At 45.5% G+C, this 14,576-nt stretch overlaps 1 protein-coding gene across 5 annotated transcripts in view; it reads left to right on the top strand.

Annotated features, from left to right (window-relative positions):
* Positions 1-14,576, top strand: part of hectd4 (HECT domain containing E3 ubiquitin protein ligase 4) — a 268,113-nt gene that overhangs the window by 150,577 nt on the left and 102,960 nt on the right. For all 5 annotated transcript variants that reach the window (XM_085961398.1, XM_085961396.1, XM_085961397.1 and 2 more), the window contains exons 30-34: positions 2,106-2,241; positions 7,582-7,723; positions 8,615-8,781; positions 9,962-10,108; positions 13,919-14,103. In XM_085961398.1, the coding sequence (XP_085817524.1) occupies positions 2,106-2,241; positions 7,582-7,723; positions 8,615-8,781; positions 9,962-10,108; positions 13,919-14,103 (777 nt within the window). The remainder of the gene's footprint in view (positions 1-2,105; positions 2,242-7,581; positions 7,724-8,614; positions 8,782-9,961; positions 10,109-13,918; positions 14,104-14,576) is intronic.

The raw sequence follows: 14,576 nt of genomic DNA, 5'->3' as shown, positions 1-14,576 counted from the left end.
ATCATGTTAAAGCTCCAGTGGCTACGTTCGCTGTTCCGGAGCATCGTTTTGACCACGTGCATGTGGACCTTGTGGGGCCGCTTCCGCCTTCTCAGGGTTATACTCATCTCCTCACCATGGTGGACCGCACCACTAGGTGGCCAGAGGCAATTCCTTTGGTTTCCACCACTTCGGCTGACGTCGCTAGAGCTTTCATCTCCTGTTGGGTTGCCCGTTTCGGAGTACCGGCGGACATCTCTTCCGACCGTGGGCCACAATTTTCCTCGCAGCTTTGGAACGCAGCTCAGGGGCTCGGCACCAAACTTCATTGCACCACCGCCTATCATTCACAGTCAAACGGCCTTTGCGAGCGATTCCACAGGTCGCTTAAAGCCGCCCTTCGGGCTAGTCTTCAAGGTACAGGATGGGTGGACAGACCTCCATGGGTCCTTTTGGGTCTTCGTACGGCGCCCAAAGAAGACCTGCAATCGTCCTCAGCTGAACTCGTCTATGGCCAGCCTCTCCGAGTACCAGGGGATTTCCTCCCTTCTCCCACAGAGCCATGGTCCACCTCCCAGCAACTCGTTAGCCACCAGGAGGCGGCCAGATGCTTCGCTCTGGTGCCTACATCAAATCACGGCTTACAGAACTCCCACGTGCCAGCGGAGATCCGCTCAAGCCCCCTTACACTGGTCCTTTCTGCGTCCTCGAACCAGGAGACAAATCCTTTTCGGTTGACATCGGAGGAAAGCCAGATCCTATTTCGGTGGACCGATTGAAGCCGGCTCACCTGGACCTGGACCGCCCAGTCGTCGTTGCTCAACCGCCGAAACGTGGCCGACCGCCCGCAGCCGCCGTGCCAGATCAACCAAAGCCGCTTGCCGCGCCTGCTCAACCACAATCGCCTACCAGCTCGACCACCGGTCATCAACTTCCTCTGCCAGGTTATCGAAGTCGATCAGGCAGACTTGTCAGACCTCCCCCTCGTCTCTCTTTTTCTGTTAAAGACAATTCTGGGGGGGCGCATGTGGCAGAGCCACCAAAGGACTCAGAGCAGTTGTACATAATTCCTTTAACAGCAATGTAGTTACTGCCTGTGTCTGTACCTTTTAATTACACTGTTTAACTGTACTATGTCTAGTTACCTTTACAGCGCGGTTTCAACGTGATGACGTCATGCCGTTAGTCACGTGATTCCCCAATGGCGGGAAGAACGTGATGACGTCATGATGTCCGCTTTCAGACCAGAGGATCAGTCCTCGTGGAGCCTTCAATGAGAGCCGACCTGTATTCGATGTATTCCAGCAGTTTCCTGTTTAAACCTGTTTTGTTCCATTAAAGTTTGTTATTTTGATTGCCTGAGTCGAACTCAGTCTTTTCGTTAGGAACCTCCGTTCCTACAAGAGGGCCTTTGTTGATCTAGTTGGTCTGTTTTTGTATTGAATATTTGATTTTTGTATTCACTTTAGAACTCAGTCATACACTAAACAAGCATCATCAATGTAATGTTGGTGTCAGCGGTTTTTTAAAAATGTTCCTATTCAAGGGGTGAAAATGTGGGTGTATTGGTCTGAATGTAACATTCATAACTGCGTAAGCACTTATAAGAATATAACAAACAATTCAGATAACTTTGGGTAGGTGCCTGGTCTCTTAATTTGTGAAATACACAACTTTGCTGTTAGACAAGTAGAATAACATTTCATGTCTGATATTTTTAACAATCTTTGACTTCCTACACTTTGCAATTTTTCCCCCCCATTTTATAGCTTAGTGTCAGGCTGCATAGTGTATTGGCCCGTAAATGTGATGAAATATTTCAACTAGGCGTGGAAAAAAAAGCCTCTGAACAGAACTTGTCAATTAGAATCACTTCTGGATTGCTGTTACAAACTGCTTTTGTCTACTGTGTTTGGATTTTGACAGTCTTAACAAGAGAGGAGAAATGATGGCAGGAGTGGGTATGGGAAGCTTAAAAATAGTAGAAATATGGACTAGATAGTTCAATGCATGATAACTTGTCCCAGCTAAGTGACAAGTACAAAAATCACACATTGATCGAATTATTTGTAGAAATATTCATTATTTCATTCGTGTTTCTGATGTACACCTGTTTATTTTACCAGCGTGCAAATCTTCTTCCGAAACCAAGGTGATTTCTCACACTGTTCGCCAACCTGTCTTCCTGCGCAGTATGTCAGCGCCCTCTGACCTGGAGATGATTGCAAACGAGGATTTAGAATTCACACGAGCAAACCAGAGGTAAAGAGTTAAGTGAATTCAGATAATTTGAGTCAGTCCTGATCATCACTGAGTACATTTCCGATCGTGCAGATTATTTAACTATATCTGTTTTGTTAGCCTATCTATGATTTGCTGTCTGCAGACTGAAATTGTAATTTCTTACCAGGAATGGTAGCATAGTGGTTATGTTACTGGGCTAGTAATCCAGAGGCCTGGACTAATGATCCAGAGACGTGAGTTCAAATCCAACCATGGCAGCTGAGGAATTTAATTTTACTTTTTTATTCGTTCATGGGATGTGGGCGTTGCTGGCAAGGCCAGCATTTATTGCCGATCCCTAGTTGCCCTTGAAAAGGTGGTGGTGAGCTGCCTTCTTGAGTCGCTGCAGTCAGTGTGGTGAAGGTACTCCCACAGTGTTGTTAGGGAGGGAGTTCTAAGATTTTGACCCAGCGACCATGAAGGAATGGCGATATAGTTCCAGGTCAGGATGGTGTGTAACTTGGAGGTGGTGGTGTTCCCATGCACCTGCTGCCCTTGTCCTTCTAGGTGGTAGAGAATTGCGGGTTTGGGAGGTGCTGCCGAAGAAGTCTTGGCGAGTTGCTGCAGTGCATCTTGTAGATAGTGGATGGGGAGCCAATCAAGCGGGTTGCTTTGTCTTGGATGGTGTTGAGCTTCTGGTGTTGTTGGAGCTGCACTCATCCAGGCAAGTGGAGAGTATTCTATCACACTCCTTACTTGTGCCTTGTAGATGGTAGAAAGGTGAGACACTCGCTGCAGAATACCCAGCCTCTGACCTGCTCTTGTTGCCACAGTATTTATGTGGCTGGTCCAGTTAAGTTTCTGGTCGATGGTGACCCCCCCAGGTAATGTCGTTGAATGCCAAGGGGCAGTGGTTAGATGCTCGCTTGTTGGAGATAGTCATTGCCTGGCACTTGTGTGGCGTGAATGTTACCTGCCACTTATCAGCCCAAGCCTGAATGTCGTCCAGATCTTGCTGCATGTGGGCATGGACTGCTTCATTTTCTGAAGAGTTGAGAATGGCACTGAACACTGCAGTCATCAGCGAACATCCCCACTCTGACCTTATTGATGAAGCAGCTGAAGATGGTTGGGCCTAGGACATTTCCCTGAGGAACTCCTGCAGCGATGACCTGGGCGGTGATGATTGACCTGCAGCCACCACAACCATCTTCCTTTGTGCTGGGTATGACTCCAGCCAGTGCACAACATAAGAACATAAGAAATAGGAGCAGGAATAGGCCACTTGGCCCCTCGAGCCTGCTCCGCCATTCAATAAGATCATGGCTGATCTTGGGCTCAAAGCCATTTCCCTGCCCACTCCCCATAACCCTTCACTCCCATATCTTGCAAAAATCTGTCTATCTCCACCTTAAATATATTTAATGACCCAGCCTCCACAGCTCTCTGGGGCAGAGAATTCCACAGATTTACGACCCTCCGAGAAAATAAATTCCTCCTCATCTCAGTTCTAAAAGGGCGAACCTTTATTCTGAAACTATGCCCCCGAGTTCTAGATTTCCCCATGAGGGGAAACATCCTCTCTGCATCTACCTTATTGAGCCCCCTCAGTATCTTATGTTTCAATAAGATCACACCTCATTCTTCAAAATTCCAATGAGTATAGGCCCAACCTGCTCAACCTTCATAAGTCAACCCCCTCATCTCTGGAATTAACCTAGTGAATCGTCTCCGATGCAAGTATATCCTTCCTTAAATAAGAAGACCAAAACTGTAGGCAGTGCTTAAGGTGTGGTCTCGCCAATACCCTGTACAGTTGTAGCAGGACTTCCCTGCTTTTATACTCCAACCCCTTGCAATAAAGGCCAACATTCCATTTGCCTTTTTGATTACTTGCTGTACCTGCATGCTAACATTTTGTGCTTCATGTGCAAGGACCCCCAGGTCCCTTTTGAACTGTAGCATTTTGTAATCTCTCTCTTTTTAAATAATCTGCTTTTTTATTTTTCCTGCCAAAGTGGATAACCTTGCACTCCCCCCCCCCCCCCCCCCCCCCGGATTCACATTGACTTCAGTTTTACTAGAGCTCCTTGATGCCTGCCTTGATGTCAAGGGCAGTCACTCTCCTCACCTCTGGAATTCAGCTCTTTTGTCCATGTTGAGACCAAGGCTGCAATGAGGTCTGGAGCCAAGTGCTCCTGGTGGAACCCAAACTGGGTATTGGTGAGTAAGTACCACTTGATGGCACTGTCAATGACACCTTCCATCACTTTGCTGATAATTGAGAGTAGACTGATGGGCAGTAATTGGCCGGGTTGGATTTGTCCTGCTTTTTGTGGACAGGACATACCTGGGCAGTTTTCCACATTGTTGGATAGTTGCCAGTGTTGCAGCTGTACTGGAACAGCTTGGCTAGAGGTGCAGCTAGTTCTGGAGCACAAGTCTTCAGCACGACTGCTGGGATGTTGTCGGGGCCCATAGACTTTGCTGTATCCAGTACGCTCAGCCGTTTCTTGATATCACGTGGAGTGAATTGAATTGGCTGAAGACTGGCTTCTGTGGTGGTGGGGACCTCTGGAGGAAGCCGATATGGATCATCCACTCGGCACTTCTGGCTGAAGATGGTTGCAAACGCTTCAGCCTTGTCTTTTGCACTCACGTGCTGGGCTTCATCATTGAGGATGGGGATATTCATGGAGCCTCCTCCTTTCGTTAGTTGTTTAATGGTCCACCACCATTCACTAATGGATGTGGCAGGACTGCAGAGCTTTGATCTGATCTGTTGATTGTGGGATCACTTAGCTCTGTCTATAACATGCTGCTTCTGCTTTTTAAGCATGCATGGAGTCCTGTGTTGCAGCTTCCCCAGGTTGGCACCTCATTTTTTAGGTACGCCTGATGCTGCTCCTGGCATGCTCTTCTACACTCCTTAATTGAACCATGGTTGGTCCCTTTGCTTGATGGTAATGGTAGAGTGAGGGATATGCTGGGCCATGAGGTCACAGATTGTGGTGGAATACAATTCTGCTGCTGCTGATGGCCCACAGCGTCTCATGGATGCCCAGTTTTGAGCTGCTAGATCTGTTCTGAATCTATCCCATTTAGCACGGTGGTAGTGCCACACAACACGATGGGGGGGGTTTCCTCAGTGTGAAGACAGGACTTCATCTCCACAATGACTGTGCGGTGATCACTGCTACCAATACTGTCATGGACAGATGCATCTGCGACAGGTAGATTGGTGAGGATAAGGTCAAGTAGGTTTTTCCCTCGTGTTGGTTCTCTCGCCACCTGTCGCAGGCCCAGACTGGCAGCTATGTCCTTCAGGACACGGCCAGCTCGGTCAGTAGTGGTGCTACTGAGCCACTCTTGGTGATGGACATTGAAGTCCCCCACCCAGAGTACATTCTGTGTCCTTGCTTCTTCCAAGTGGTGTTCAACATGGAGGAGTACTGATTCATCAGCTGAGGGAGGGCAGTAGGCGGTAATCAGCAGGAGGTTTCCTTGCCTGTGCTTGACCTGAAGCCATGAGACTTCATGGGGTCGGGAGTCAATGTTGAGGACTCGCAGGGCCACTCGTTCCCGACTGTATACCACTGTGCCACCACCCCAAGTGGGTCTGTCCTGCCGGTGGTGATGGAGGAGTTTGGGACATTAGCTGAAAGGTATGATTCTGTGAGTATAACTGTCAGGCTGTTGTTTGACTAATCTGTGGGACAGTTCTCCCAATTTTGGCACAAGTCCCCAGATGTTGGCGAGGAGGACTTTGCAGGATCGACTGGGTTGGGTGTGTCGTTGTTGTGTCCGTAGCCGATGCCGGGTGGTCCATCCGGTTTTATTATTCTTTTTCATACTGTTCTTTTTACAACTGATTGGTTTACTAGCTTTTTATTCCAGAATTATTCAGTTAACTGAATTTAAATTTCCCAGCTGCCGTGGTGGGATTTGAACTCGACGTCTCCGGATCATTAGTCCAGGCCTCTGGATTACTAGTCCAGTAACATAACCACTATGCTACCATTCCCGATTAATTAAATAAATCTGGAATAAAAAGCTAGTATCAGAGTAATGGTGACCATGAAAATCGGATTGTCGTTAAAAACCCATCTGATTCACTAATGTCCTTTTAGGGAAGGAAATCTGCCGTCCTTACCTGGCCTGGCCTATGTGTGACTCCAGACCCACAGCAATGTGGTTGACTCTTAACTGCCCTCTGAAATGGCCTAGCAAGTCACTCAGTTGTAACAAACCGCTACGAGAAACAATAATAAGAATAAAACTGGCATCGACTTAGGCACCAGCTTCGGACAAGACAAGGGCACACCCAGCCCAGTTGACCCTGCAAAGTCCTCCTTACTAATATCTGGGAACTTGTGCCTCCCTCCCTAACAGCGCTGTGGGAGTACCTTCACCACAAGGACTGCAGCGGTTCAACAAGGCGGATCACCACCACTTTCTCAAGGGCATTTAGGGCTGGGCAATAAAAGCTGGCCTTGCCAGCGATGCCCACATCCCAGAACAAATTTTTAAAAAAAGGCTTCACCTCTCTGGCCCAAGTACCAATGCTTCTGTTTATTTTTCTACAGTTTGAAGCTATACTTAGCTGATCACTTATTAGCTGTGATCCTGTTCTCCATCCACATTCCTTGCCAACTTTACTATGTCAGCAACCGACCTGGGCTTTATTTTTATCACAGTAGCTCACAAACTTAGTCCAAATGTTAAAGGTTTGATGAGCTATTGAGGGCTTGTAATGAAACTTCCAAATAGCTTGGAGACATCCAGAGCATGGAATCTTACAGGGGAAAGAATATCTCCAGGAGTAGTGCTTTTTGTTCAGAGTTTACACCTTGCTGTCTATGTAAGAAAAACATTTCTTCAACATTTTTCCACTCACTACCAACTGGATAGGTCAGCATTAGATTTTTATAGGGTCGTAAGGCTCCCAGATACGTCTGGAAATGAATTGAGCCACTCTGAGATGCATGTGACATCACCTGAGCAGCTTGGAGGGGAAAGAGACTCGAGCTGGGAGAAGGGGGTCTCTGATAGGATTCTAAAAAATAAAGTGGAGGAATATTTAAAAAATAGACAATGGGTGACTACTTGGAACAAGAAGCACTGTTTCTACTCTCTCTGAATTTTCCATCCCCATTAAATGCACTCCACAGATGTTATTGGATTGGAGAGGAGAGAAGAGGGTTTGTTTTTCAAAATGCTACATTTGAACAGGTACACATTTTTGGTGACCTAGATGTTGAAGTCTGTAAATTACTGTTGGGATATGAACACTTAGCCTGTTAAGTAGTATTGTACATTAATGGATCACAGAGTAATTTCTAGGCTATAGATGTCTGAGTATTTGTCTATTATTCGCAGGAGACGCCATGGGAATAGTCATCGGAGCAGTTCCTTCACTCTGCTTCAGTCCCTGACTATTGAGGATAGCCGCGACAAGCCGACATACAGCGTGCTGCTCGGACAGCTCTTTGCTTTCATTGGGACCAATCCTGACCAGGCTGTAAGTGTTAAAACTTGTTTTGTAATTATACTTTTTTTACAAGATTATTGGAAAATTCTGAGAACCCAATTTAGATAAGGAACATGTACATACAGGAAACTTTCTGGTATCCGGCACTGAAGGGACCGAGCTGGTGCCGTACCATCAAAACTGCCGTAGAAACCAGCGCTAATGTTAAAACATACGGAGCTTTTGAGCTCCGTGTGAATCAACAAACCCTGTTGCTTAGCAACAGCTTCAAAACAGTCGGCCGCAGCTTAAAAGCGTCTCTGTAGCTAAGCAACAGCTTCAGCTAGACCTTGCAGAGCCTGACTGGGGGGGAAAAAAAGCAACGAGGAGTAAAAAAACTTATAGGAAACGGCTCCTGAATTTTGCCGGTAGATAGAGCTTTCCGGACATTTAACCTCCGGTTAAACGAAAGTTTCCTGTAATTATATGTTTGGATGTATTGCATTGTGCCATGTATTAAATATAATTTGAAATGCTAAGCTGTTGCAGGATCAACTTTTGGAAATTATTGTGGTGCAATATTAGGGTAAAACATGATTTCATGGAAGTTACACTCTTGTTTTTTGTTCCTCACATTGAACATTTTTAACCCCAATTATGCCACCTGCTGCTGTACATCTGTAATCCTATACATTATTTCACTGGCCTAGATGTGCCTGAACACATTTATCATCTTTGCCCTCATGCGAACTTACCTACCTAGCATCTATGATTAAGTTACAGTCTTTCTATTGATCTATAAATGTCGCCATTTGCCAATCAATTTTTTTACTGATGTAATGTTGCAACCTCTCTTCACTAACCCATTAAATGAGGATGGAGAGGCTGTTGTTAAGAGTTATGTAAGCAGCATTCGGAAGTTATGATTTTGTTTTGGTTTAGGTGTCGAGCAGCAGTTTCCTTTTAGCTGCCCAGACCCGGTGGCGGCGTGGTAACACGAGGAAACAGGCCCTGGTGCACATGCGTGAGCTGTTGACAGCAGCAGTCCGAGTCGGTGGTGTCACTCATTTGGTGGGACCTGTAACAACAGTCCTTCAAGGCGGACCAAGGTGAGATGCTGACCAGTTTAATGGTGGGAAAAAAATGCTTGTTCTTTACGAAGAAACTCCGTGACAAAGTAAGCTTTTGGGGCATGGCAGCCCATTGACTTTGTTTTCTCTTCTGATGTTGTGAACCCGGAGTACTGTGCATCTACCTCTCTTTTAAAAACACTTTGTTTTTATACTCGTCAAGATGAGGGATGTTAGTTTGGGTGAATGGAACGTGTCTCTCTGTTCTAACCCCAGTAACGTGCCTCAGCCCCAATCTTAAGAGCTAGCCCCAACACCAATATTTAATTTTTTAATACCAATCATCCTTGGGTCTGTCCAAGTGTGATTGCCAGTTAGTGCTGAATGAGGGGCTGTAGGAACTGGATTGAGATTGCTTCCTTTATGGTCATCTTTATGTATTGTTAATTGTCTGCATGTTTCCCCCTCCCCCACTCCGTTTTGTTTGCTTTATGCACAGCCAGTCATCATGCCTCCTCCTCCTCCAGGCGTAGGGAGAACTTCCCGAATGGCTGTCAATATTGCTGCCCCGTAATTGTCCAGCAGGGAACACAGTTCCAACAAAGCGAGTTGGACCTCCCAGTCCAACCCGATGCATTGGATTCCATTTGATGCTCCTTCCTGGTCAAGAACTACCATATCTTACTGAAGTGAGGTTATTGAGTGTGATGCTGCGCAGCCCCGAGACTAGCCTATTACCTGCAGGATTGCAACCAGGCAATCTTAAAAAGGTTGACGTCAAATTTGCTAAGTAGGAAGGAAGATGGCATTCTTCTTACCCAATTTCATATTACATTTTAAAATTCTTTTTGCTCCTCTATTTTTGTTCCATTCTATCCCATTGATCATACACTTCCCTCCTTGGTTATCTATGCGGTAAAAAACGTTCTTGCATGGTTACTGGTGTGTAATCCAGCAATGTGGCGCCTGTTAATTTTTAAAACAAACACTCTGCTGAAGAGCATGATCCAGGACAACACCAAAGTAGATGAGTAAAGTTTTGAAAAAAAATAGTTAGATTTACAGGATTGTTTGTACGCAAGTTTGTTATAAGTTGAAGGATGTTACAATATTTTAATGAATAGGATTTAATTCAGATGCTGGTGTTGGAAGGAAGCTATTTTGCAACAGTTAAGCAGTGTTGTTTCCCCCACTGGTAAATTAATGTTTCTGTTCCCAGAATTGAAGAGCTGACATGTGGTGGGATGGTGGAGCAGGTTCAGGAGGCATTTGGCGAGACCATGACATCGGTCGTTTCTCTTTGTGCCCGATACCCAATAGCCTGTGCCAACAGCATTGGCCTCCTTTGTACTATACCATACACCAGGTAGGGAGCAGATGCTTCTCATGGCATTTCAATGAATTGGGTGCTGGATTATCTATTGGTCCAACCTTTGGTATACTTTAGCGATTTCCAAATAACACAGGTAACTGCTTAATATGATGTAGCCTATATGGGTCTCTCCAGATAGAATGTATTTTTGGTTGGGAGCGAGAGTGGTTTTAGGTGTTTTGCTCTCTCCACCCTCAGCACCAAGAAGTGCAAGAAACTCATGGACATCATTGTAACTAAGATTGAGGCCATCAGTTCAGCTGCCGACCACCTGCTGTAGCTTTGAATCTGCATTTCTCTCTAGTTTCTCTTCTATCTCCCCTTGTGCCCTCTCCGAACTTACCTCATCCATGCTTCCACCTCCTGTTGCCTTGAGCCCATTCCCACTAAACTTCTGATAACCCAACTCCCTTCCTGGCCCCATGCAAGCTGACATTGTAAATGCTCCCCTCCCCTCCGATATTGTCCTCTCTTTCAAAATTGCCGCCATTTCCCAAAACCCCACCCTTGATCCCTCTGTCCTGGAAAACTACCACCCCATCTACAAACTCAGTTTCCCCTCCAAAGTCCTTGAGCGTGTTGTTGCTTCCCAATTCCATGCCCATCCTTCCCGCAACTCCACGTTTCAGTCTCTCCAATCAGGTTTCTGTCCCTGCCAAAGCACCGAAAAGGCCCAAACCAAAGTTGCAAATGACATCCTGTGTGACTGGTGCATAATCTGTCCTTCACCTCTGCAGGCTTTGACACTGACGACCACATCATCCTCCTCCAATGCCTCTTTTCTGTTTAGTTCAGTAGGACAACCCTCACTCTTAAATATCCGATAGTAGCCAGAATATTTCCAGCAATGGTTTATCTTCCCACCTGTGCACGGTTACCTCTGCAGTCCACCAAAGTTCTACCGTGGCCCCCTCCTATTCCTTGTCTACATACTGCCCCTTGGCGACATCATCCAAAGACACAGCGTCAGGTTCCACATGTACGCTGCCGACACCCAGCTCTATCTCTCAATCACCTTTCTTGACCTCGCCACTACCTCTATGTTGTCAGAGGTCCAGTCTTGGATGCACTGCAATTTCCTTCAGTTAAATATTGGGAACACCGAAATCATCACCTTTGCCTCGAGCCTCAAATTCCATACCCTTAAACCGATTCCACCCCCTTCCCCGGCCACTGTCTCGGGCTCAACCAGGCTGGCCGCACCCTCCACATTCAAATCAACCCTGGCCTAAATTTCCAGCATCTGAAGATTCTTCTTTCATATCAACTAAGTTTAAAAAAAAATCTTTATAGAACAGTGTTAACCAATTAAAATTGTGACTGCTGGGAAGCAGTTCTGGAGACCAAAGAAAATTTTGCAATTGATGGTATTCTTCAAATACACAAAGGATTAGTGTTTTCCCTGTTGAAATGTTTCCATCCTGGAAGGATTGCAGATGTGAGCATTTTGCCAATTCTATAAGTTCACAGTGGGACGTGGCTAACCTTCAAACTGGGCATTACACGAATTCTGATTTTGACGCTGCAAACCTTGTCTGCTGCTCTTATGCGACGCAAAATGGACAGTGTGTACAGTATAACTAGCTTTGTAGTGATTGTCACACTGGAAAGAAGTGACATTGTTTCCAAGCTCCACATGGTAAAAGTTGGCTCAGCAGGTTTGCACTGAGTGCCTCAACCATACAGACCAAGATTTAATCCTTGGTCTGTGCTAACTTAGCCCAATTCAACCAGGGCACTGGTAGGAGTGCTAAATTTATGTTAGGGAGGGAAGAACTAGCCAAGGATCCCTCTCCCGATTTAGGATCCAATAACCTTACATACCAACCCCCCCGGAAAAAAAACCCGGCGCTGAATTAGACTGCTAGCACTCAGTATCCAGGTTAGCATCATAGAATGGTTACAGCATGGAAGAAGGCCATTCGGCCCATTGAGCCAGTGCCAGCTTCTCTGCAAGAGCACTTCAGCTAGTCCCATTCCCCTGCCCTTTTCCCGTTGCCCTGCAAATTTCTTTCCTTCATATACTTAATCCAACTCCCTTTTGAAAGCCGTGATTGAATCTGCCTCCACCACCCTTTCTGAATACTGGCCAATCAGGTGAAATTCTGGAGGGTGACAGAAAACTGGGGGTTTGTAGCCTGGCAGAAAGAAAGAAAATCGGTGAGAAGAAAAAAACATTAAAGTTCTTTAATTGGATGATGATTATACAAACCACCAATGTGATAGATTCTGTATACATCCTGGTATTAGCTTATGATGGCATTCGCAGTGCCGAGTTGGCTAAGCTGGACTAATTGTTCTATTGTTGAACCCATGGGGATAAAGTGTACTGTAAGCACATTTGATAGAGCTGTAAAAAAAAACCTTCTGCAGTGAAATGTATTTTTAGTTTTTAACTATTTGTGCTACTGACATCTGACTTTCAGTGCATCCTTGTAGCTTGAATGGTTTCATATATCCAAATATATGATCGATTATTGTCATTAATGGATGCTTGGTTCCAGAAATAACCAGCTGTTACATTCTGCTGTGCATTGAGAACTGTAACTGTATCCCTTGATGGTCCTGTGGAGCTTCTGCTGCAATATAATTAGTGCTATTCACGTATTTGTGCCAGATTTAATTTTATTTGTGATCAGTAATGCCTTTTTTTTAAACCATTGAACATTCACTCAGTTATTGTAAGGACATTCAACAACAGCTTTCATTTATATCGCACCATTCATGTAGTAAAACGTCCCAAGGCGTTTCACAGGAGCGTTATCAAACAAAAAATTGACACCAAGCCACATAGAGGTATTTGTGCAGATGACCAAAAGCTTGGTCAAAGTGGTAGGTTTTAAGGGGAATCTTAAAGGAGGAGAGAGAGTGGTAGAGGGGTTTAGGGAGGGAATTCCAGAACTAAGGGCCTAGGCAGCTGAAAGCATGGCTGCTAATGGTGGGGCAATGGAAATGGAGGATGCGTAAGCGGCCAGAATTGGAAGGAGTGGCGAGATCTCAGCGGGTTGTAGGGCTGGAGGAGGTTGGAGATAGGGCGGGGCAGGGCAAGGCCATGGAAGGATTTCAAATCAAGGATGAGAGTTTTAAATTTGAGGTGTTGCCAGATCGGAAGCCAATGTAGGTCATCGAGCACAGCTGAGCATATACCAATGCACACTGTGCATGCCTCCTTGAGGTGCATGGTACTGACACTCATGCAGCTGAAGTCTGCCAGGCTTCATAACCTAAATAATTATCAATTGTACACCTTAATAAACCAATTTAAATCAAAATGATTTTAAAAGAGCTGTTTAAATTACCAGTATGTACTGGGTTAATTGATCTGGTAGTAGAGCTACAATTCATCTCTCTGCCTCTGTGCTAGGGAGGAGAAAATCAACTAAAGTTCCCATTCCTGATCACTATCCAGTTATCCCTGTTGGAAAGCAAGTGTGTGTGCACGTGAAGTGAGAACAGAGGTTGTCTCCTATGTCGCTCACTATGAAGTAGTTTGCCAACACTCATTGGTTAGGTTGACATGTGAATAGCCACAAAGGAAGTGATTGGAAGCCATGAAAGCATACACCATCATGAAGGGAGATTACTGGAAAAATGTAATTTAAAAGGCATAGTTATCAATTTGAGTTCCAGATAATTGAGCCTTGTGCAGCCAGGAAAACAGTTCAGGAACTACAGAGAGATTTGTTTGGCAATGCAAGCTGCTGTTAATCACCAATGTTTGAGGAATTTTATTCTTCATTACAGCCTCTTATGTATTTTTTCGCATATCCGGAAACCTGTTTTTTCCCTGTCTGGTGTGTTTAGGAGTGAGGAGAAATGCCTGGTGCGCAGTGGCTTGGTGCAGCTCATGGACAGGCTCTGCAGCCTGACGAGCCAGCGAGAAAGTAGCTCCAGTGAAAAACAGACGAGGAAACAGAAGGTCGCTACCATGGCCTGGGCTGCCTTCCAGGTACTGGCTAATCGCTGTGTGGAGTGGGAGAAAGAAGAAGGTGAGAGTTACCCTTCACAAATGCAACTATGTCTCCCTGCTCCCACCTTACAATCTTCGAGCTATTAAAACCCAAGCTTAGTGTTATTCATTAGTTCCTGATTTACCTTGTCTTCTCTTGCACTCTGTTTGGCCTTGGTTTGATCCTGCACTGTGGACCATGGCTCTTCACTTTGATTCAATTAAAACAAAATTCCTGTTAATTTTATGAAAGGATTGTGTGTGGCTCAATGAGAAGTGCACTTTGGTGATGAGAGACGGCCATTGATCTCTTTCTGATAGGCCTGTTAATAGTTTTACCTCAAGTTCTTCTCTTCCCTCAACCTCAAAAAAAAAAGGTTTGCCAGCCACTTCCTTGTAGTACAGGCCAGTTTGCTTGTTGCCGGTTTGGAGGTGAATAGCTGCCTGTAACTTCAGTGTGTTTCCCACAGTTGGAGAATCAGTTTATTGGGTCCTGTGGTGGGCGACCAGGCA

This window comes from Somniosus microcephalus, chromosome 19 (assembly GCF_052327205.1).
Source record: "Somniosus microcephalus isolate GS21.2 chromosome 19, FLI_Smic_1.0, whole genome shotgun sequence".
NCBI lineage: Eukaryota > Metazoa > Chordata > Chondrichthyes > Squaliformes > Somniosidae > Somniosus > Somniosus microcephalus.
The sequence above is the reverse complement of the archived record's forward strand: the minus strand, read 5'-3'. Positions and strand labels throughout refer to the sequence as shown.